The sequence below is a fragment of the Odocoileus virginianus genome, chromosome 20 (assembly GCF_023699985.2).
Source record: "Odocoileus virginianus isolate 20LAN1187 ecotype Illinois chromosome 20, Ovbor_1.2, whole genome shotgun sequence".
Lineage (NCBI taxonomy): Eukaryota > Metazoa > Chordata > Mammalia > Artiodactyla > Cervidae > Odocoileus > Odocoileus virginianus.
Genome location: NC_069693.1, coordinates 36,320,852 through 36,343,569, shown reverse-complemented (window position 1 = coordinate 36,343,569; position 22,718 = coordinate 36,320,852). Strand labels below are relative to the sequence as shown.

Here is a 22,718-nt window from a genome sequence, read left to right as displayed (position 1 = left end):
TAAAGTCAACAACGCTTATTATCACTCAGGTGTTTCATAGAAACAGGAACGTGGCATCAAGTCAGGTTGTATGAAAAGGAAGAAACTGCAGGTTGGTCCTGGTTGCTCTATGGACACCTGGGGCAGGGTCGCCCCTACGTCAGGCGCAGTGGCTGCACTTGTCCGAGGGCCCCTTTGCAGACACAGCCCTGGGCACACGTGGCACAGCCCACAGGGCTGCAGGAGCAGCAGCCTGGGGAAGCAACGGCAAGGTAAAGTCAGAGCACACGTTATCCAGCAACACCCTTCCCACCAGCAGGCCTGACACAAGCTGCCGTGACGCCCAGACCCTGACTTTCACGGAGTCCGCTGTCCTGACGTCATTGCTGTCGGTTACCGGGTACAGCTTTCCTGCCGCATGTTTGCCCAGGACAGGGCACAGGGCCTCAGAGAGACAGTGACCAGGGCATCTGGGGACAAGAGGAAGCCAGCTCCCAGTCCATCACTTAAGAAGGAAGGTCCCCCAGGGCAAGGTAGAGGCCGTGACCCTCACAGAGCACCTCCCAGTGGGAATAGGGATGGTCTGGGCTGCTTCCACAGGAAAGAGCAGAACCAGGTCAGAGAAGCCACACATGGTCACCAGCTCATGTCCCTAAGGTGCTTCAGTGCATGAGGGGATTCAGAAACCAAAATCAGGAGGCAGTACTAGATCTAGTGATGGGTCTGACTTTGTTTGGTTGGGACCATGCAGGCCTCCGTTTCCCCATTCCCTAGTGAGAGCTTGATGCTCAGTTATCTCTGAGGTGATTGCAGGTGATTGAGAATCAGTTCCCAGTGAGGGGGTGCCAGAAAGTGCGGTTAGTGACCTGCTCCCGCCTGCTGAGCTCTGGGTCCCTCCTAGGACTCAGCTCAGCCCCGTTTCCAGAGGAGGCCCTGCACTCTTCTCTTCTTGCAGGAAGGGCATCTGCAGGCCTTGCAGGACCAGGAGCCAGTGCAGCTGCAGGAGCCTCCAGCCAGGAAGGGAAAGGCCAGCAGTGAGCAGGTGGGAGGAGGAGCCACCCCAGACATCAGCAGGGCCCTCCCCCTCCTCCTGGGTCAGGACCAGCCCTGGGAGTGGGCCCCTGCACTCAGCCAAATGGAGAAGACCCAGCTCCTCTCTCCCTGTCCCAGGAAAGAAGATCCCCTTCCAAGGGAAGGCCCCAGGCTCCAGATCCAGCCCAGGTTGACCAGGGCAGGGGGCCAGGTCTATGTCCTGAACCCCAAGAGGCACCATGTCCCCTCCTGCCATCGAAGCCTGGCAGCTCCAAGCCTTTCTCATAGAACTGGGTTCCGGTCTTGCTGTCCCCTGACCCCCTGGGTGAGGAGAAGAACAGTGTAGGGCCCCGTGCCCTCAGATTTAGAATAGAGGCCAAGGGGAGCTGAAATGCTCTCAGGAGTCTGGCTAGGCAGACATTCCTGGAGCAGCAAGTGACAGGAGTCCCCCCGGGATCAAACCTCACACACTCCCTTCTGCAACCCTAGGGACCCTCCGTCCTGTGCCTCGGAAGCAGGCATCAGTAGGGCTCAAATCCAGGGGCCCCTCACCAGTGGGGCGGGAGCACTTGGGGTCCATCAGGAGGAAAGGCGAGGTCCAAGGTCCAAAGCAGTGGTGAAGCAGACGCACTGGTCCAGTGCCAGGGCTTGGAGGCCAGAGCCTGGCCTGCGTTCCGAGGGGAGCAGAGGCCCCGCCCCCTGCGCCCGCCCCGCCCACAGCACCCCGGCAGAGCGCCGCTGCACTTCAGTGCTGGCTGAATCGGAGGGGCCTGGAGCTGAGGTGCCCGGCGCCCAGCGGTAAGCGGTGTCCCAGCCTCCCCGGCCTCCCGTCCCCATGTTCGCCACGTGAGCAACAACCTGTTCCCGGGCGTCTGGGAACACGGCTCCTGTGTCCTCGCCGCTTCCCGGCCACAGCCCCCGCGCCGCCGGCCTCTGGGTCGCCCTTGCCTGGCGCCAGTGAACCACCCCCGCCTCCCGCTCGCTCGTGTCCCACCTGGCTGAGGCTGGGGAGTGGTGCCCCAGACCCAAGGGGGAGGTGACCCTCGCCACCACTTCCCCTTCCCCGAGGTCCCCAGTCATGGCCTGCCTCGGTCCCCACCACGGTCCTTTCGCGGCCGTTTTCCTGTAACAGCTCCGCGACCCACATTTCCTTAGGCTTCTGGTCCTCACTTCCGTTTTCCTTTCCGGAAGAGAGAATGGCGCGTTTCTCCAGGGGCCCCTTTGCCTCAGGTTTCCAGCGGCTTCCCTCAACTGTAACGGGGCTTTTGCACTCCAGGATGGAGGTTCCCTAATCATAGGATGCCCCCCAGGAAGATAGACAGACCTGGCATTCAATAAGAAAGTTGAGTGGGTAATTACCCTGTCAGTATTGCTGACAATTTCCTGACAATTACATGCCTTGGAGACTGTGCCAAGCCTTGTTTATTACCTTTACTTTTTGAATTCTCACAGTGACCCCAAAGGGAAATACTAGTTAGGACTACCTTTCTCAAAGGCAAAACTGCACACAGTACAAAGAGGCTACTCAGGCAGGCTCACAGTGCTGGGAAGTTATTCCCTTCTGGTTTTTTGTCACTTCCCAATTGAAAGAGCATCAGTGAGAAAGCCTCCCTTTGAGCCGGAACTGTGTGTTCAGCACTTCTCACTGTGTAAGGCTCAATCCTGGGAGTGACACATGAGAAAGAAAAGGAATGTATATATGATTTTCTGGCTACGGTCTTACTCTCCTTTTCAGTAGTGGTCATTTTTCATATAATGAACTTTTCATGTAGCTTTATTTTGCATATGATATACCCAAGAAAATATGAATCATTGAGAAGAAAATGGTAAGGAAATCCTGAGGCAGGTGAGAGCAGAAACGGCAGGATCCTTCTGTATCTGTTAGGAGGACCCAGACTGTCTTGCTTATGGCCTTCTATCTCTAGGGTTAATGCCTCTTTTCCTGAATGGAGGGTAACCCTCTGAGGGGAACTGGTCACATGCTCGCAGGGTTGATGAGGATGACACAGAACCCGGAACTAAGCCTCCTGTCCTTGCTTGATTCTCTGGAAGAAGGAAAATGGTTCTTATGTTAATAATCATAATAAATAAATAGTTGATATTATAGATACTCACTAAGTGCCAAACACATTTTGGCAGTCTGCCAATGTATTACATTCTTTCATCCTGAGAGCCAGGCACTGTGATTTTGCCCTTTAGAGCAGAAGAGACTGAGGCACAGAGAGGTTATGTGGCTAATGACACAGGCTGGGCTGACACTTGCAGGCTGCCTGCAGCCTCCTACCCTGACCCCACACCAGGCACTACGTCATCCCGGGACGGGTGAGCACATGAACACCTGGCACAGAAGCAGCAGTGGGAAAGCACTGACGTGGCTGTCAGGACCCTCTGTGTACACGGTGAGCTCTCTGGCTTCATCCTCCCATCTCCCCAGCCAGAAGCACACCTGGACTGTGTCTGAGCACCCTTACAGCTCTGAATAAGGAGAGGCAGGGTCAGCATCCAGCAGCAGCATTATCAACACAGCGTGGCATGGCCAGGAGGTAAGACGGTAGTTTAGGTTCAGTCCTCTGACTGTGGTGTGACCTTAGGCAAGTTGTGTTACCTCTTTGTAACTAGCAGTCACTCCAGACCATGCAGGTTCACTGAGTTTGCTCAAATGGTGGTACAGTGACTTAGTCTGTGGAGCTTATTGGAGGATATGCACAGGCCCTGTGGGCACCGGATAATCAAGGTTCCTATCTGTGTGTGGCCTCATCCTGAGCATGGTTGCAAACCAATGAGCCTTTCTCCAGGTGCCTATTGGGAACTGCATTAATGTCCGTGTGGATATAGAGATCATAATGGACACCATTCGGGAAGCCTGTGCTTGGAACCAAGTCACTGTCACCTTTATTCCCCCACACTGAAATATCATCTTTTAAATTAATGATTTATTTATATTTGGCTGTGCTGGGTCTTCCTTGCTGTGCTCAGGCTTTCTCTAGTTGTAATTCGTGGACTTCTCATTGTGTTGGCTCCTCGTTGGGGAGCACAGGCTTTAGCGCACAGGCTCATCAATTGTGGCACACAGCTGATCAGGAGGCTTAGATGCTCCATGGCATGTGGGATCTTCCCAGATCAAGGATCCAACCTGTTTCTTCTGGATTGGCAGGTGGATTCTTTACCCCTGAACCACCAGGGAAGTCCTTTTATCTTTTTTTATAGGAAGGAGGAAATGGAATCCCAGAGTATCAATAACTTGCCTCCGTCAGGAACTGGCAAGGTGATTGTTAGCAAGGATGCCTGACTCCCTCATACCCATGCACTCAGCGCAGGCTGGCTCTTCGCACTGGGCACATGTAGGCAATCTGCATCCTGAGTTCTGAATCACAAGACTCCCCTTTCTCTTGAACATCAAATAGTAATTCCCTCCAGCGACCGCCAGGGGGTGGGACACCTGGAATGGATTACCATTCACTCAGCACATGGGAGCCTGGCAGGCTAGTTCGTCGGGTGGCAGAGTCAGACAGGACTGAAGCGATTTAGCACGCACGCATGGCAGCACACACTGCTCCCTATTAAACACCACCAGGCCCTTCAAACTGCAGAATAGCCATCATGTGCCGGGGAAGACATGAAGTCCTCTATCTGGTACTCTCAGGTACACTCACTTTTTGCTGGGAAAAAGATGGGAAATTCCCTCCCTTCAAACTGCAGAATAGCCATCATGTGCCGGGGAAGACATGAAGTCCTCTATCTGGTACCAAGTCTCAGGTACACTCACTTTTGCTGGGAAAAAGATGGGAAATTCCCTCTAAATTTAAATTAGTTTGTGGGTTTCAAGTAGCAAAGGGCTAAATTTCAAGGAAGGGTGGATTTCAGCCTGACTTAGGGAGGAATTTTCAAAGATTCAGAGCCAGGTCAGCACGGGGAGCTCTCAGGAAAAACAGGTATCTTATCACTGGAACTGGCCAAGCCAAGACTGATGTTCCCTCTGGGGATGCCAAGCCCAGCATCTCAGGCGTGTTTGCTCACACAGTGGGGCATTTGTAAAGTGTTTCTAGAGCCCATGAATGCCTTCAATGAACATATAAAAATCACAAACTTTTCAAAGTTATCATCTTCATATATTAATGTTGCTTATTATGTGTTGAATCCTAAAGTAGGTTTTACATACTGTAGATTTTAACAATTTTTTAGTAATCCATTTTTTATTTTTCAAAATAAAAGTGTGGTAGAAAATAAAAACCGATCATTTTAGTGTTTTAGAAGCAAGCTAAAACATGGAAATCAAACAAGAGGAGCATTAAATAGCATCCCCTGTGAGTACTTTTGAAGATTCACATCACCAAGGACTGAGGTTGTCACAACTCCCCACAGAATTTAAAGAAACTGAAGTTTCTGAGCCATCAATACAATGAGAACAGAGGGGAAACCAGTACCTGCCCGATGTCATTGTGTCATGTGGACAAAGTTTTCCTTTTGAACTGAGAAACCGAAGCTCTGAGAGGTAGCCTGACCTGCTAAGACCCTCAGTGTGTTAGAGGCTAATATTTGGTCCAGAGCCCAGTTCTCTGCACTTCCGGTCCGTTCCCCACCCCCAGTCCTCATAGGCATGGAGTCTCTTTGTCCAAGACAAACAAAGGAAAACAGAGCCAGAATAAAGTCAAAAACTTTACTAGAAATCACATGTCTCACAGGAAAAGGAAATGTAGCACCAGGTCAGGTTGTATGAAAATATATATATATATATAAATTTGTCATGGTTGCTCTATTGACCACTGGGGCAGGCTCTCCTGGGTATCAGGCGCAGCAGCTGCACTTGTCCGAGGCCCCTTTGCAGACACAGCCCTGGGCACACTTGGCACAGCCCACGGGGCAGCAGGAGCAGCAGCCTGGGGAAGAAAGGAGAGAGTGAAAGTCGGAGATAATATTACACCAAAACGCCTTTCGCAAGAGCAGACCTGCCACAGGCTCCTCCTCCAGGCCTAGAAGACTCTGACTTCAGGATAGAGAGCTGTCTTAAGAAATTTGCTCTGTGACTAAAGGAAAAGGCTGCCCTGCCCCATGTGAGTACAGAATAGTCAGAGGGCCTTGGAGAGACAGTGACAGGGCCTCGGGACCAAGGGAAGGCCCCCCTTAGAAGCATCCCAGGAAGTGAAAGAGTCTTCAGGGTCAGAGAGGAGGCAGACTAGTTACAGAGCTGGTCCCAGGAAGACCAGGTATGCTCTGGGCTGCACTGCAGCAAAGGACATGGTTCCGAGAAGCTACACATGGTCACCAAGTTCAATATGAAGAACTCAGGACACTGGAGGGTTCACAAAGTGGCATCAGAGAAAGGAGACCTGGGTTCTAGTCTCCGATCCATCCTCGACACTATTATGTGACTTCTATGGGCTCAGTTTACCAGTTAACCTTTTGAGAATGAGAGGTTGGTATTGAACAATCCTTATGGCTTGTGTGGGTCTCAATCTGTTTCAGTGCTGAGGGTGGGGGGCGGGCACAGGACATGTAGGGAAGGGTGGTCAGTGTCCTGCTCCTGCCTGCTGAGCTCTGGGTCCCTCTCAGCCCAGACCCCAGGTTCGCAGAGAAGGGGCCACACTCACTCTTCTTGCAGGAGAGACATCTGCAGGCCTTGCAGGTGCAGGAGCCGGCGCAGCTGCAAGAGCCGCCTGTTGGGGAGGGAAAGGCCAGCGGTGAGCAGGGCAGGGAGGGCTCCATCAGCAGGCCCCCTTCCCGTCCTCATGCGTCAGGACCAGCGCTGGAGTGCCCAGTACACTCAGGCAGATAGAGAAGCCCCAGCTTCTCTCTTCCGGTTCCAGGAAAGTAGGTCCCCTCCTGATTTACTCCCCAGGGAAGCCCCCAGGCTCCAGACCCAGCCCAGGGTGACTGTGGGTGGGGGCCAAGTCTCTGTCCTGGAGCTCAAGAGGCCCCATGTCCCCACCGCCCAGCAAGGCCCGGCAGCTCCAAGGCCTCCTCGCAACACTGGGTCCCGGTCGAGCTGTCCCCTGACCAGGTGGGTGAGGACAAGGATGGGCTGGAACCTCAGTACATTCAATTCAATAAGAAGCAGGGATTTCCCCCGTGGTTAAGACTCCCCGCTGCCACTGCGGGGAGACACGGGGTTCCGTCCCTGATCGGGGAAATAAGATCCAGCACCCGTGCAAGACGACAAACTAAAAACAGCAAAAAGGTGGGGCGGGGGGGGGGGGGAGGGGGCGGGGAGTGGCAAAGGGAGATAAATGCTCTCATAATTCTGACTAGGAAAAACCATTGGTCCAATGACAGAAGTCCCCTGAGCACAAACTCCACATCCTCCCTTCTCTAGCTGCCGGGACTTTCTGTCCTACGCCTGGAAGCGCGCATCCTAGGGCTCAACGCCAAGGGACCCTTACCAGTGGGGCAGGAGCAGTTCGGGTCCATTTGGAGAAAAGGCGAGGTCCGAGGTCCAGAGCTAGTGGCAGAGCAGATCCACTGATCCAGTGGGAGGCGTGTTGGAGCCCAGGAGCCGAGCGCTATTATACCCACAGGAGGCGGGCCGGGCGCAGAGGGTCTGCCCCCGCCTGCACCCACGCCGCCCTCTGCGCCCGGGCTGGGCGGTGAGCACTATGCGCGGCCGAGCGCAAGATTCCCGGAACGCGGCAGGGCTACGTGCGCACCGAAACGCCTCCTTCCCCCTACTCGCCCCCAACGCAGAGGGACTTTGTCCGGAGCAACAAGTAGCGCTCCAGGCTTCCTGTCCGCCCCTTCCCAGCTTTCCACGATGTGGGCAGCCATCGGTGTTCCCGGCGTTTACAGGAACCCAGCCCCTGAGTCCTCGCAGCCTTCCCCGCCCCTGCAACTCTTGTCTTTGCTTTCACCCTTTCCCGGAGCCCATGCGCAACCCGAGCCTCGTGCTCACATCCCAGGCTTGGCTGGAGCCCGTGTGTCGTGTGCAGAGACCCGTGATGGACGTGAGCTTCACCATCAATCCCCTGAACCCCGCTTCCCTAATATGTCTTCCCACAGCCCCCACCGTGGACTTTGAACAGAGTTTCTCTAGTTTCTCCTGTAACAGCCCAGCAGCGAACTCAGCCTTTTGTCTCCCAGCCTTCCTTACATTCTCCACGACTGAATAGATGAATGGGCACGTTTACCCACCGAATCCACTGCCTAGCCAGTCCACCCGGCTCCAGGATGGAGGTTCCCTAGTCATACGATGCCCCCTAGGGAAAGCATCCTTGTAAGTGATAGGCAGACCTGGCATTCAATAACGAAGTAAGACAGTGAGTATTTCCCTTTGAGTAGTCCTGACAATTACATACCAGAGAGTCTATGCCAAGCCTTGTTTCATCACTTTTCCTCTTTGAATTTTAACAGGTAAAGGGAAATACTACTTGGGAGCTTGTTTCCCAAAGCAAAAAGTACATCCAGTCCAAGGACGCTACTAACCCAAGGTCACAGTGCTGGGATATGGTGCCCCAAATGCTATTCCTATCTCTTCTTAAGGAAACGAGTCAGTGAGGAAGCTTCCCTGTGGCCCAGAGGTGTGTGTTCAGCACTTCTCTACTGCATTAGCTCAGTCATGGATGCCGAAGTAGTACGAAAGGAATTCATATATGTCTTAGTGGCTACCATCAATGTCTAGAAGTAAATTGATCTTCATAGCATTAAAGAGTTTGCTTTTCATGTAAATAAATTTATATGTATATAAAATGTTAAGTAAAATCTTGGTGCAGGTGACAGCAGAAATGGAAGAATCCTTCAGTATTTTGTTAGGAGAACTCGGACTGTCTTGCTGATGGCTTGACATCCCTAGTGCCAGCCCCTTTTTGTTGGAAGAGTGGCATAACCCTCTTAGGGAAACTAGTCATCCACTCCCATATTTGATGAGAACAAGAGAGAACACTCAGCTAGCACACCAGCTCCAGCTTATTGGTCTGGATGTAGAGAAATATATCCTATGCTTCAACTGATAAGAGTAGCTGATATTACTGTATTGCTGACTGTGTGCCAGGTTTCATTCCAATTTCTTTGCAAATATTTAATTATTTAATCCTAAGAGCCAGACACTATTATTTTGCCTCTTAAAGCAGATGAGACTGAAGCACAGAGGTTATGTCATGTGGATGTGACACAGGTGGGACCGGCACTCATGCAGGCTGATGGCAGCCCCCTTGCCCTCACCCCCTACTGGGCACCATGACATCTCACAACAGGTGAGGACACGGAACACCTGGCATGAAAGGAGCCGTGGGAGAGCACTGAACTGGCAGTCAGAACCCTCTGCATAGCTCTGTGACCTCTCTGGCCCTCAGTCTCCCATCTCTCCAGCCAGGAACATAACTGGACCATCTCTGGGCACCCTTGCGGCTCTGAATAGGGAGAGGCAGGATTCAGCCTCCAGGGACATTGTAACCAGCAGTGTGTGGCCAGGAGGTGAGACAGCTGTAGTATAGGTTCAGTCTTCTGACTTCTGACTGTGTGTCCTTGGGCAGCTTGCTTAGCCTCTCTGGAAGATGGTACAATGACCCCAGCCCCTGCGCATTTATTCTGGCACTGGTTCCTGTGCAGCTCAAATGACATGAAGGATGGGAAAGTCTTCTGAGTCTGTCCTGACACTGTGTAGGGTCTTATCCTGTGGGTGTCATTGGAGGGCATCCCCACTCCCCTGGCACTCAGTCAGCAAGGTTCCAACCCATTCCCAGCCTCAGTCCTGGGGAATCCTCCCAAATCCATGAGCCATTTTCTAGCAGTTTGTTGGGGCCTCAGTGGATTCGCCACATATCCACAAAATTTTGTGGGTAAAGTGATTATAATGACCACTTCCTAAAGTCATATCTAGGAATCACCACTATCCCATTTATGCCCCTGCCGTTGAGATGTAATCTCCGTTATACACATGTGAAAATGGAGGCTCAGGCAGTATCAAATACATGCACAAGTCAGATAGTGGCCAGGTAGTTGTAAACAAGGATGCCTGACACCAAAACCATCCCCTCTTCACACAGGAAATCTGTGGGCAAGTGTGGTTCTAACTTCTAGGCCAAGTGACTTGTTTTATGGTTTGTTTTATTTTGCGGGGCGGGGGGCGGGGGGTGAGATTGTACAACAAATAGCAATACCCTGGAGTAGGAAGGGGAAACCTACTCCAGTATTCTTGCCTGGAAAATTTCATGAACCAAGGAGCCTGGGGGGAAAACAGATCCTGGGCTCACAAAGAGTCAGGCACAGCTGAGCCACCTGAGCACACAGGCACGCACATGACTTACTTTAAGTGTCCTTTTACTATTAAAAGATTCCTGCATTTTAAAAAAAATAATGGCAATACCCTCCACAAATGGCCAGGGGCAGTGAGCTTTGATATAAATAACAAGTCACTGGGCTCCTCCCTCCAGCCTAATGACCACCACCTCGCCCTCCAAACTGGGGAATAGCTATCACCTTGTGGACATGAAGTCCTTCACCTGGAGCCAGTTCTCAGGTACACGCCCTCTTCATGGGAAATAACTGGGTGGTGACTCCTTCCACTTTCACAGTCACTTTGCTGCTTTCATGTAGCCAAGGGCTGGATTTTGAGAGAGGGACAGATTTCAGCCTGCCCTAGGGAAGAACTCCCAAAGATTCTAAGCCAACTCACCACAGGAAGCTGGCTAGGGGTGGTGGCTGTCCCGTCAGTGACCCTGGGCAAGCCAAGGCTGATGTTCCCTGCGGGCATGTGGGGGCAAGAGCTACTTCAGGTGTGTGTGGTCCACACAGTGGGGCATTAGTGAAGCACTTCCAGGAAGGCTTATCCACGGCTTCGACGAACATATGTGTAGCATTTAAAACTCTTAAATTTTCTTATTGGTTCTTCATAGATTGATGAAATTCTGTGTACTGAATCTAAAAATGGGTTGTTTTTTTTACACTGTGACCTCTAAAATTTTTTTAGTACATATACCAAAGTTTAAATCTGTGAGCATTAGAAAATAAAAACTGGCCCTTCAGCAGTGCTTCAGAAGCAAGCCCTATGTAGAAGTAAAACAATTAGGGTTCGGATTTCACCCAGTCTGAGTACTTTCAAAACCTACAAACCTAATAATGCTGAGGCTTGAACTTTGGTAGGGGAAGAAGCCCAGAGAGTGAAAATGAGAAATTGAGGAGTTTCCCCGTCATCGACACTTAAAATAATGAGGACAGTGAGGACCTGTATGTGCCCAATGCCTTTATATTCACTTGGAGGACATGTCCCCTTTTACCTGAGAAGCCAAAGCTCAGAGAGGTAACCTGATCTGTTTACTCAGTGTCTTAGGGGCAACTGGTTAGGTGCAGAACCCAAGTCTGCATTTCCATGCAAGACACGCAAACAAAAACAGAAGCCAGAATAGAGTCAACAAGATTTATTACAATTCATATATTTTATAGAAAAAAGAATGTCGTATCGCATCAAGGTAGTGAGAAAAAATTGTGAAATACAAGTTTGTCATGGTTGCTCTGTGGATACCTGGGGCTGGCTCTCCCCGCCTTCAGGCACAGCAGCTGCACTTGTCCGAGGCCCCTTTGCAGACGCAGCCCTGGGCACACTTGGCACAGCCCACGGGGCAGCAAGAGCAGCAGCCTGGGGGGAGTGACAGTGAAAGATAACATTATGTGAAACATGTGAAACCACCCTTCCCAACAGCAAGCCTGGCACAAGCTGACCCCAGGCCCTGAGGACCTTAGGAAAGTATGCTCTATCTGAAGAAATTCGTCTCTGACACTCTGAAAATTGCTCTGGGTTCAGGACAGGGCAGAGAGCCTAGAGACTGTGGTGGGACCTTTAGGGGCAGTGAAAGGACAGCTGCCATTCCTCAGAGGGCTTCCTAGGTGGCCCTAGTGGTAAAGAACCCTTTGCCAATGCAGGAGACATAAGAGATGTGGGCTTCATCCCTGGGTTTGGAAGATCCCCTGGAGGAGGGCATGGCAACCCACTCCAGTATCCTTGACTGGAGAATCCATGGGCAGAGGAGCATGGATGGCTACAGTCCATTAGGGTCACAAAGAGACATGACTGAAGCGAACAGACAGTGAAGTAAGCACGCACACACCCCTCAGAAACAGTGAGGTAAGGAAAGTGGTCAGGTTCAGAGAGGGGTAAACTGCTGCCACAGCTGTTCACCAGGGGTCAGGGAAGGACTGGGCTGCCCATGCAGCAAAGGACTGCACCCCCAGGGCAGAGACACCGCACCTGGTCACCAAGTTCAAGAACCTAAAGTGTCCAGGACACTGGAAGGCTCACAAGGTGACATCAGAGACAAGAGACCTGGGATCTAGGTCTAGTTTCCATCCTTGACCCCATTCGCTGACCTCTCTCAAGCCATTCTAGAATGAGAAGCTAGAACAGAATCATCTCTCTGGCTCTTTCAGCTCAGATTCTGTTTCAGTGCTGGTGCAGAGGGATGGGGGTGATGTAGGGAAGTCTGGTCAGTCCTGCTCCCTGCTGAGCTCTGGGTCCCTCCTCAGACTCAGCCCAGACCCCGTGTTCCCAGAGGAGGCCCCACACTTACTCTTCTTGCAGGAGGGGCATCTGCAGGCCCTGCAGGTGCAGGAGACAGCGCAGCTGCAGGAGCCGCCTGCCAGGAAGGGAAAGGCCAGTAGTGAGCAGCAGGAAGGAGGAGCCACCGCAGACATCAGCAGGACCCTCCCCCTCCTCCTGAGTTGGGACCAGCCCTGGGAGAGCTCCCCTCCACTCAGCCAGATGGAGAAGCCCCAGCTCCTCTCTTCTGGTCCCAGGAAAGAAGATCCCCTTCCCAGGGAAGGCCCCAGGCTCCAGACCCAGCCCAGGTTGACCGGGACTGGGGGCCAGGTCTATGTCCTGAACCCCAAGAGGCACCGTGTCCCCTCCTGCCATCAAAGCCTGGCAGCTCCAAGGTCTCCACCCAGCACTGGGTCCCAGTCTAGCTGTCCCCTGACCCCCTGGGTGAGGACAAGAGGGACAGTCTGGAGCCTCAGTACTCTCCATTCAAAAATAAGAGTAGGAATTCCCTGAGTCCAGTCCTTAGGATTCCCCTGCTCTCACTGCTCAGGGCCGGTGTTCAAGCCCTGGTGGAGGAACTAAGACCCCACAAACCGCATGATTGGGGGGGGGGGGGGGGGCAATGCTCTCTCGATCCTGGCTAGGAAGAAAGCACTTCTGGGTGAACCCTGGGCGTCCAGTTTAGCTCAAATTCAGAATCCTCCGTCGTCTAACCCCACGGAACATCTGTCTAGTGCCTGGGAAGGGGGCACCCTAGGCCCAGAGCCAGGGGTCTATTACTAGTGGGGCAGGAGCAGTTAGGGTCCATTTGGAGCAAAAACACGCGGCTAAGAAGAGACACCCCATCCGGTGAGAGGCGTGTCGAGTAGAGGAGCCCGCTCGCAGTTTGTAACCGGAGGAGACGGCCCGGGCGCAGAGGGCCCGCCCCGCCTGCACCCGCCCGGAGGCTCCGCGCCCGCGCCGCCCACAGCTCCCGGGGCGGGGCGGTGAGCCCGGCGCGGGCCGAGTGCACGAGTCTTCCAGTGCCCTTGGGGCCGCTGCACACCGAGGGCCGCCTTTGGCCCCGGCCCGCGGGGAGGGACAGTTTGCCGGGAAGTACGCGGTGTCCTAGCCTCCCTGCCCGCCCCCTCCCAGTTTTCCCGAGGATGGTAGCCACCCCGCTCCCGGCTTTTTCCGGGAACCCAGCCTCTGTGTTTTTGCCATCTTCCCCACCCCCGCCCCCCGCGCTGTTATCTTCGGGTTCGCCACTTCCCGGAGCCAGTGTGCAACCCTAGTCTCGCGCTCACATCCCACGCACAGCTGCAGCTGTGTGTCGTGTGCAGAGCCCCCTGCCGGATGTGACCTTCACCACCAAGCTCTCCACTCTCTCTTGCCCCACCATTCCCTGTCCTGGTCCCAGCAAAGGGCCCTAGGCAGCGTCTCTCTAACAGCCCCAGGACCAACTCACTCAGGCCTTTGCCTCCCATCCTTCCTTCTGTTCTCCACGACTGAAATGGATGGATGGGCACGTCTTTCCGGGCGCTCTTGCCCTAAACTTTTCAGGGGTTTTCCTGAACCTAGCCAGTCCACCCCATTCCAGGATGGAGGTTCCGGAAGCATGATGACCCCAAGGAAGGGAAGATCATAGCCATGACCTCTTGGACTTCAGTCTCCCATCTTTTCTGCGGTTAGCACAACTAGCCTGTCTCTAGCAAGCCTGCCAGCTCTGAATAATGAGAGGCAGGGCTCAGCATAATATGACCTCGTAATTATTCACCTTTGGCAAGGAGGCAAGACAGCTGTAGTATGGATTCAGACCTCTTGACTACGATCTGTGTGCCCTTGGGCAGGTTGCTTAAACTCTAGGTAATTGGCAGAATCCCTCCATCCCCTGCAAGTTCACTCTGTTATGGGTAGGTCATGTGATATGAAGGGTGGGCATTGAATTTGTGGTTGTCCAAATGGTGTGGCAGCATCATACCCAAGGGGGGCTGTTGCAGGGCATCCACACTCCCCCTGGCAATGGATTCGTACATTTCCAATCAAACTTTAACCTCTCACCTTTCCCCAAGAGCTTTTTGGGATTCAACAAGATTCTGTCCCAATAAAGTCACAGTGAACTGAAGGATCATAATAGACACTGTTTATTAAGCCCTAGTGGGGAGCTAGGCCACTATCACTTAATACCAGGTAGAGATACAACCTCCTTTTTATAGGAAATGGAGACTTAGAGGATTTGAGAAACTCATTCAGGATATGTGGCAGAAATGCCACTGCCTAAGTGAACCAGGACTGCCTGACACCAGCACCTATGCCCCCAGCATAGGCTGGCTCTAGAAATCCCCTCTTCACACAGGATACCTGTGGGTGAGTGTGGTCCTGACACTTGGGCCATGTGACTTTCTCTTTATCAAATAACAGATCACTCCAAATGTTGTGGGGGTGGAGGGGGCAGGGACCAGCTATGGCCATTGTTTACAAGTCACTCAGCACCCCTCTCTTTCCAAACACACACAGCCACAACTTCGTAACTGCAGAAAGTGACACTGCACTGCACAGGGAGACATGAAGTCCTTCATCAGGAGCCAGTTTCCAGGTATATTCCCTATTGTTGGGAAATGACTGGGCATTACCTCCTAATTCCTAGCCACTTTTCTGGTTTCAAGTAGCCAAGGGCTGGATTTTGAAAGCAGAGTTCAGCCTGACCTAAAGGAACTTCCAGAAGCTTAGAGCCGACTCACTGCAGGGAGCTCTCAAAGGTAGCAGGTTTCCAGTCTCTGGCACTGGATCAAATGAGATGGATGCTCCCTGTGGGGATGTGGGGAGGAGCTACTCCGGGTATGGATGGTCCACATAATGGGACACCTCCAAAGTGTTTTCAGTGTTCAGCATACACCTTTGATGAACAAATGTGTAGTTTGTTTCTTTTTTAAGCTGAACTATAGTTGATTTACAATACTGTGTTAGTATCAGGTGAACAAACATGGTTACTTGTTAAATTTTTCTTGTATTACTGTTCCCCATGTATTTATTCAAATCTGTCAAATCAATAATTGGACTTTGTATTTTGTGTCCTTGTAAATTTTTATTAGTAATTCACTTAATTTTATTTTGCCAACGTTTAGGTTTGTGAAGATAGAAAATAGAAACCACAGCCAGAAAATTCACACTAGCCTTTCAGTGCAGGGAGTTTGAGAGCCCCAGGTAGGGATGTAGGTAACTAGGGGTGTGAGTCCAACTTCTTTAGAGTCTATCAAGCCTAAAATCTATGAGGAACTGAAGTTACTCAGGGCAATCAGAGGATGGAAAATGAAGCCACTAACCCTTGACATGAGAAGGGAGGGGACCCTGAATCTGCTCAGCACACTTAGTTTATTAGGGATTAACATTTTGTTCTAGTAGCCACATCTCTACAGTTCTCATCCAAGTCTCCTACAGCAGCCCTGGATGGCACAAAAGGCCTTATTCCGAATGCATAGAAAAGAAAGCTGAATCAGAATAGTGTCAACAACCTTTATTACCATTCACATATTTCCTAGGAAAGGGAATGTAGCAATCAAGTCAGAGTTGTATAAAATGCAGGTTGGCCCACATTCCTCCATTGATACCCGGGAGCAGGCTCTCCCCGACATCAGGCACAACAGCTGCACTTGTCTGAGGCTCCTTTGCAGATGCAGCCCTGGGCACACTTGGCACAGCCCACGGGGCAGCAGGAGCAGCAGCCTGTGGAGAGATGGGGGAAAGCAGGTGTCAGCAATGCATTTCCCAGGCACCTCCCTGCCCAACAGTAACCCTGTGGCAAAGCCCTCAGACCTAGAGAACCCTGAGTGCAGAAAAACATGCCCTAAGACAGCTTGGAGGACCTTTGGCATTTGAGTCCTACTAGGAAATGGCTGCCTGGCTCCATCTAAGCCCAGGACAGGGCAGAAAGTTAGAAGCAGCAGTGACAGGTGGGTGCCCAGCAGCAAAAGGGGGCCAGGACCCCAGAACCATGCACTCAGAACCCATTCTGGGTTCCCTCCCTCCCCCAAGCTGCAGCACTCCCCACCCACCACCTCCCTGGGTTTCCAGAGGAGTCCCCACACTCACTCTTCTTGCAGGAGAGACATCTGCAGGCCTTGCAGGTGCAGGAGCCGGCGCAGCTGCAGGAGCCGCCTGCTGGGGAGGGAAAGGCCAGCGGTGAGCAGGGGGGAGGAGGAGCCACTGCAGACATGGCAGGGCCCTCCCCCTCCTCCTGGGTCAGGACCAGCCCTGGGAGCTCCCGTCCAGCACAGAACAGACAGAAGGCTCATTCCCCCACCCCCCACCCCAGCCCCCTGCTCTGCCCTTCGGTGCAAAGGGCTATGTACTGTCTTGCATTTACCCCCAAGGATGAGCCTAGGCTCCGGTGCCCATTCAGGAAGCCTGGATCTGATGGCCAGGACCTTCTGTCTGAGCCCGGAAGGGAAGGGGCAATATCCCCTCCCCCACCCAGCCTAGGCAATACGGAGGCCTGGACAGAGCACTGGAGCCGACCCAGAGGCTTCGTGACACCTGGATGATGTGAGACCGGGCAGCCTTGAGCCTCAGGTCTCTTGCCTCTGAAACGGAAGACTCTAGGAGGAAGGGAAGGCTCTAATGGGAGCTGAAGGCGCTAGTTGTGGTAGAAAGCACATGCTGGGTTAACTACAGACGCTCACCCAAAATACTCCCTCTTCTAAACCCAGGGACACTTCTTGGTATTGGGGAGGGGACATCGGAAGTCCCGGAGCCAGGGATCCCTTACCAGTGGAGCAGGAGCAGTTGGGGTCCATTCGGAGACGAGGTGAGGCCGTCCAAAGCAAGTGGCAAAGAAGAGGTACTCTAGCCGGTTGGAATCCAGGAACGCGCGGTTTAGTTTATACCCAGAGGAGGCGGCCCGGGCGCAGAGGCCCCGCCCCGGCCTTGCACTCCGCCCGCCGCGCTCGGTGGATCCGCGCGGTCCGCTCCGCCGCGCTGGGCTGAGCGCACCTGGCGGCGCCCGCCCAGCGCAGGTTCAGTGAGCAGGACTTCGGTCCGTGCGCAGTGCCCGGACCGCCCTCTTTGGCACGAGAACTCGCGGAGGGAAGGGGTGCCGGGTTGCTCTCGGTGTCCCAGCTTCTCTGCCCGCCCTTTCCCAATTTCCCCAAGGTAGGATGCCACCTTTGTTCCAAGAACCCAATCATCGGTCTTCGCCACCCCAATCCCCTCCCCCGCACCCTCGCCGCCCGTTCCTTTGTACTCAAGTTCTCAAGTTCGTCCTTTCCGGAGCCCGTGTGCAACCCCAACCTGTGCTCACGTCCCTGCTGAAAGGGGGCGGTGGAAAAACCCTAGCATTTCCTCCCCCGGTGCTCAGAAGGCCTTTGGCCCTGTTTTTCTGTCTCAATTCAAGGCGCGCCCGGCGGCGTCTCCTTTGAGTGTAAACTTTGAGTGAAACGGCCTCTACTTCCATCCTTCCTCCTCTCTAGTTTGAAGGGATATATGGGCACATTTGTCTGGGTCCTTTGCGTTATCTCTACAGCCTAGCCACCCCACCTCACTCCAGAAAAGATGTTCAGAATGTGGGATGCGTCCAGAGGGATTTTTTTTAGGTGATATTTAGACCCAGCCTTACATAACATACCATTTTGTCATTGTTTCCCTTTCAGTATTACTATTTGACAGCATTTTGTGTGTGTCACATCAGGTTCAATTTTTTTTTTTATCTTTAATCCCTCACAATGAATCTAAAAGAGGGACACTATTATTTATGAGCCCATTTCGCTGATGGGAAGGGAAGTCACAAGGATGTTAAGTAACTTGTCCACAGAGCTAGGAATTAGTGCCACTGGATCTGAGTCCAGTCAGCTTCCCAAGAGAAGGAGAAATGTCAAGGATCAAGTTTTCCTTTGATGTGTCTTCAATATCAGTGTACTGCCTGAGATCTTTTAAAGAGAGATAGGCCTCAAGCTTATTAACTCTCTAAGCTTGTGTTGTGATTTTTGTCCCAGGGACCTAGACTGTCTTTTCCTCCTCCAAGACACCACACTGGTCCATTACGTTGATGGTATGCCGATTGGAGCTAGTTGCAAAACATAGCAAGTACTCTAGGCTTATGAAGACTGCAATGGCGCTAAGAAAGCTTATGTAACAGAGGAGATCCGTTAGGGCATCTCTTAGTACTACCCTGCCCTGAGATTAAAGTCAGTGGGAAACTACTATAACAACCCAATCAAGGCCAGACTGATAAAGGCCCAGACCCTTCAAGAATGAAGGTTTAGGGTCAGCCCACCAGATCAAGAACCATGACCAGATGAGGTCCAAGCAAGGGGCAAAGTGAACACAGAGCAGGCAGAAGAAGGTATTTATAAATGTCAGCTGTGACCATATGACTGGTTCCAGAAACAGAAATGACACCTGTAACTATTATGAGTACTTCTTCATTATTTTCTTACAAATATGTAATATACATAAATATGTAAATAATATAATATATTTGTTGTTGTTTAGTCACTAAGTTGTGTCCATGACCCCATGGTCTGTAGCCCGCCAGGCTCCTCTGGCTATGGGAATTTCCCAGGCAAGAATACTGGAGTGGGTTGGCATTTCCTTCTCCAGGGGATCTTTCCTATTCAGGGATCAAACCTGCATCTTCTGCATTGGCAGGCAGATTCTCTACCCCTGAGCCACCAGGGAAGTGCATGTAATATATATATAAATAGGTAAATATATATATATATGGCAAATATATTTATTTGCTTTATTTTCTTCCCTCTTTTATTCCCTTCTCATGTAACATAGAATGTATTGACTGTATATTGTAGTTTTTATGTATTGTTAATATCACAGTATTTAAGTTACATGATAGCAAGTACAAAAGTGACCATCACCCAAGGACTTTGCATCCTCCTTTGAGGACAGTGTTATACATTTTCAGTTGTAGGTAAGGTAGTTGTGTTGTGTTAGACAGAAGTATGATCTTGCTATTGTCTTTGTTGGGAGATTAAGTATGGTGTAAAAGGTTGTATGGGTGACAAGTGAGGTTGTATGGGTGACAAAAAGGTTGTATGGGTAACCATCTGTAATGGTTAGTTTTACATGCCAACATGTCTAGGTTATCATACCCAGTCCTTGATCACACATGCTAGTCTGATGTTGCTGTGAAGGTGGTTTTTTTTTTTTTTACATGATTAACATTTAAATCAGTATACTTTGAGAAAAGCAGATTACCCTTCATAATGTGGAAGGCCTCATCCAGTCAGTGGAGGCCTTAGAGAAAAAATGAGGTCTCTTGAAAAGGAGAGAATTGGGCCTCCAGATGGCCTTTAAACTCAGGGTTGCAACCAACATCAACTCCTACTGGAATTTCCAGGCTGCTGGCTGGTCCTGCAAATTTCAGTCATGCCAGTTTCCACAGTTACGTAAGCCAATTTCTTAAATCTGGCTCTCTCTCTCTACATCCTACTGGTTCTGTTTCTTTGGAGATGCTGATACAAATATATTTTAAAACATATAAATCATTTAAATGTTAAGTAAAATACTGGTGCAAGTGTGGTAGCAGAAATCGCAGCAATTGTCTGTATGCACCATAAGGGCACAGACTGTTGTGCTCGGGGTTATAAACCCCCGGTGCTGATCACAAGTTTGTGAGAATCAATGACTCTTTTTGGACCACAGGTCACATGCTCAAGTGGCTGATGAAGACAACACAGGACATACACCTAGGCACGCCAGCACTGCTTCTGTGTCTAGAGGGTACTTGAATAGCCGCTATTTTATGAATAATAATGATAATAATAAATAGCTGACATTATAGACCACTCACCATATGCCATGTACCATACTAAGTTTTTTACATGTATTAGTTCTTTAATCTCCTGAGTCATATGCTTTTGTTTAAAAAATATTTATTTATTTGGCTGTGCCAGGTCGTAGCTGTTGCTTGTTCCCTCACCAGGGATCGTACCTGGGCCCCCCGCATTGAGAGCGCAGTCTTAGCCACTGGACCACCAGGGAAGTCCCTGAGCTGTAGGCTTTTATTTTGCCCCTCAAACAGTGGTCGAGACTGAGCCAGAGAGAGGTTACGACGTCCTATGACTGTAAGGACTGGTACTCTTGCAGGCGGACTGCAGCATTCTGCCCCCACCAAGGCTCCTACACCCCAACTTCACACGACCAACAAGGATGCTGAAAGCTGGCACAGGGGCAGCAGTGGGAAGTGCGCTGAGCAGGCAGCTCTGTGATCTCTCTGGAATTCAGTTTCCCACATGTCAAGTCAGGAGCAAATTCAGACCTTTTCGAAAGGTACTTCTACCTCTGAACAGTGAGAGGCAGGGTTTAGCATCCAGTGACATGGTGATCTACCAGCTGTTGCCAAGGGTTGAGATCAGCTGTAGTATAGGTTCAGGCCTCTGACCTCTGAGCTGTGTGTCCTTGGGCAGGTTGCTTAACCTCTCTGAAACTGTCACAGTCACTCCAGCCCCTGCACATTCACTCTCTCACTGGTTCCTGTGCAGATCAGATGATGTGGTTGGGAATGTGTCCAAATGCTGTGGCAGCATCTTGTCCTGGGGGTGCTCACTGGAGGTCATCCATACTCCCTTTAGCACCAGATCAGCAAATTTCCAATCCCACCCTTAACCTCCAGCCCAGAGTATTGCTTCTAAACCAATGAACCTTTCCCCAAGAGCTTGTTGGGAGCTGAAAGGATTCTCTCTCTGCGAATGTCAGTGTGGATATAGTGATCAGAGTGGCCATTGTTTATTAAGCTAGGACACTATCATTTAATCCCCACGTAGAGATATAATCTCCTTTTCACAAATGAGAAAATGGGGGCTTCCCTGGTGGCTCAGTGGTAAAGAATCTGCCTGCCAGTGCAGGAGCCACAGGTTTGATCCCTGATCCAGGAAGATTTCACAGGCCATGGAGCAGCTAAGCCCATGTGCCACAACTTTCAAGCCTGTGCTCCACAACAAGAGAAGCCACTGCAGTGAGAAGCCTGTGCACAAATAGAGAGTGGCCCCTGCTCACCACAACTAGAGAAAAACCCATGCAGCATCAAAGACCCAGCACAGCCAAATATATATATATTTTTAATGGGAGAATGGAGACTCAGAGATGTTGAGTAACCTGTCCAGGGCTTACCACTGTGGCAAAATAGGCTGTGAACTGCAACACCCATACCCTCAGCACAGGCTGACTCCTGGGATCCCCTCTTTACCTAGGGCACCTGTGGGCAAGTGTGGTCTTGACTTCAGGGCCACATGACTTGCCTTTCCCTTTTATTTGACATCAAATAGCAATTCTCCCCACAAGCAGCCAGGGGGGACTAACCGTTGGCATTAATTACAAGTCACGGGACACCTCAGTCCTGCCTAACAAACACCACCACACCCTCCGAATTGCTATCACCTAGCTTTGGCAGACATGAAATACTCTCATCTGGATCCAATTCTCAGGCATCCGCCCTCTTCATGGGAAATGGCTGGGTAATTCCCTCCAATTCTCTGGTTACTTTGCTGTTTGCAGGTAACCAAGGGCTGGATTTTGGAGGGACCGATTTCAGCCTGAGCAACGGAACAGCTTCCAAAGGCTGAGCACCAAGTCCCAGCAGGGAGCTCTCAGGGCATTGGGTCTATTGTGAGTGGCACTGGGCAAGTCAATTGCCTGTTCCCTGTGTGGATGCCAGGGGTGGGAGGGCAGTGCTATGCGAGGTGTGTGGGGTCCACACCCGGGGGCTATTTTATGAACTGTTTCCGGTTGTCCTTGGACACTTGATGAATGTCTGTGTAGCGTTCCTTTTTTTTTTTTGACTGCACTTGGTCTGAGTTGCAGCATGCAAGACCTTTAGTTATGGCATGTGGGATCTAGGTACACCACCAGGGATCGAACCCAAGCCCCCTGCATTGGGATTGCAAAGTCCTAGCCACTGGATCAGGGAAGTCCCCTGAGCAGTATTTTAAAATCTGATTTTGTTTGTTCATATAGTGATTGAAATGATGTGTGTTGAATCTAAAAATATGGGCTTTGTGTTGCTCCTTTATGGCATTTTTATAGTAATTATTATTATTTTTTTTACCAATGTGTGATGGATGGGTAGTAAAATATGTTCCTTCACCACAGGGATTTATTTTAGAAGCCCCATTTATATTCAAGCAGGAGGGGTTTTAGTCACTTTCAAGCCTAAAACCCAAGAGGAACAGAAATTGAACAGGGAAACCATACAGAATGAAAATTCTAGATTGAGAAGCTTCCATGCCACCAACCCTTGACTTGAAAACAGAGGGGACCCCAC

At 51.1% G+C, this 22,718-nt stretch overlaps 3 protein-coding genes and 1 long non-coding RNA gene across 5 annotated transcripts; all 4 read right to left on the bottom strand.

Annotated features, from left to right (window-relative positions):
• On the bottom strand, nt 1-2,293 carry LOC139029917 (uncharacterized). Its single transcript, XR_011482216.1, has 2 exons — nt 2,006-2,293; nt 1-232 (listed from the first exon to the last, which is right to left on the bottom strand). It is a non-coding gene; the product is annotated as an uncharacterized lncRNA (long non-coding RNA).
• Nucleotides 2,294-5,654: 3,361 nt separating this feature from the next.
• Nucleotides 5,655-7,508, bottom strand: LOC110141575 (metallothionein-1E). Its single transcript, XM_020900520.2, has 3 exons — nt 7,389-7,508; nt 6,600-6,665; nt 5,655-5,888 (listed from the first exon to the last, which is right to left on the bottom strand). The coding sequence occupies exons 1-3, from the start codon at nt 7,414-7,416 to the stop codon at nt 5,797-5,799; spliced, it is 186 nt and encodes a 61-aa protein (XP_020756179.1). The 5' UTR covers nt 7,417-7,508; the 3' UTR covers nt 5,655-5,796.
• Nucleotides 7,509-11,339: 3,831 nt separating this feature from the next.
• On the bottom strand, nt 11,340-13,367 carry LOC139030050 (metallothionein-1B). The gene is made up of 3 exons (XM_070451921.1): nt 13,250-13,367; nt 12,501-12,566; nt 11,340-11,572 (listed from the first exon to the last, which is right to left on the bottom strand). Exons 1-3 carry the CDS (start codon nt 13,275-13,277, stop codon nt 11,481-11,483), a joined length of 186 nt encoding a protein of 61 aa, XP_070308022.1. The 5' UTR covers nt 13,278-13,367; the 3' UTR covers nt 11,340-11,480.
• Nucleotides 13,368-15,947: 2,580 nt separating this feature from the next.
• LOC110141572 (metallothionein-1E-like) lies at nt 15,948-17,342 on the bottom strand. 2 transcript variants are annotated; one of them, XM_070451289.1, is made up of 3 exons: nt 17,214-17,342; nt 16,538-16,603; nt 15,948-16,171 (listed from the first exon to the last, which is right to left on the bottom strand). In XM_070451289.1, exons 1-3 carry the CDS (start codon nt 17,239-17,241, stop codon nt 16,080-16,082), a joined length of 186 nt encoding a protein of 61 aa, XP_070307390.1. In that variant the 5' UTR covers nt 17,242-17,342; the 3' UTR covers nt 15,948-16,079. The 2 variants fall into 2 exon arrangements, with proteins under 2 accessions (XP_070307390.1, XP_020756176.2); XM_020900517.2 differs by having other exon boundaries at nt 16,538-16,606; nt 17,214-17,331.
• Between the last annotated feature and the right edge of the window lie 5,376 nt (nt 17,343-22,718).

Excerpts from the sequence above, each read along its gene's own strand:
- LOC110141575 (XM_020900520.2), bottom strand. The coding sequence starts at position 7,416 with ATGGACCCGAACTGCTCCTGCCCCACTG. Across the intron at positions 6,666-7,388 it reads GAACTGCTCCTGCCCCACTG|GCGGCTCTTGCAGCTGCGCC; the intron begins GTAAGGGTCCCT and ends CCTCCCCAACAG. Across the intron at positions 5,889-6,599 it reads ATGTCTCTCCTGCAAGAAGA|GCTGCTGCTCCTGCTGCCCC; the intron begins GTGAGTGTGGCC and ends TTTCTTCCCCAG.
- LOC139030050 (XM_070451921.1), bottom strand. The coding sequence starts at position 13,277 with ATGGACCCTAACTGCTCCTGCCCCACTA. Across the intron at positions 12,567-13,249 it reads TAACTGCTCCTGCCCCACTA|GCGGCTCCTGCAGCTGCGCT; the intron begins GTAATAGACCCC and ends CCTTCCTGGCAG. Across the intron at positions 11,573-12,500 it reads ATGCCCCTCCTGCAAGAAGA|GCTGCTGCTCTTGCTGCCCC; the intron begins GTAAGTGTGGGG and ends CACTCCCCCCAG.
- LOC110141572 (XM_020900517.2), bottom strand. The coding sequence starts at position 17,241 with ATGGACCCCAACTGCTCCTGCTCCACTG. Across the intron at positions 16,607-17,213 it reads CAACTGCTCCTGCTCCACTG|CAGGCGGCTCCTGCAGCTGC; the intron begins GTAAGGGATCCC and ends TTCCCTCCCCAG. Across the intron at positions 16,172-16,537 it reads ATGTCTCTCCTGCAAGAAGA|GCTGCTGCTCCTGCTGCCCC; the intron begins GTGAGTGTGGGG and ends ATCTCTCCACAG.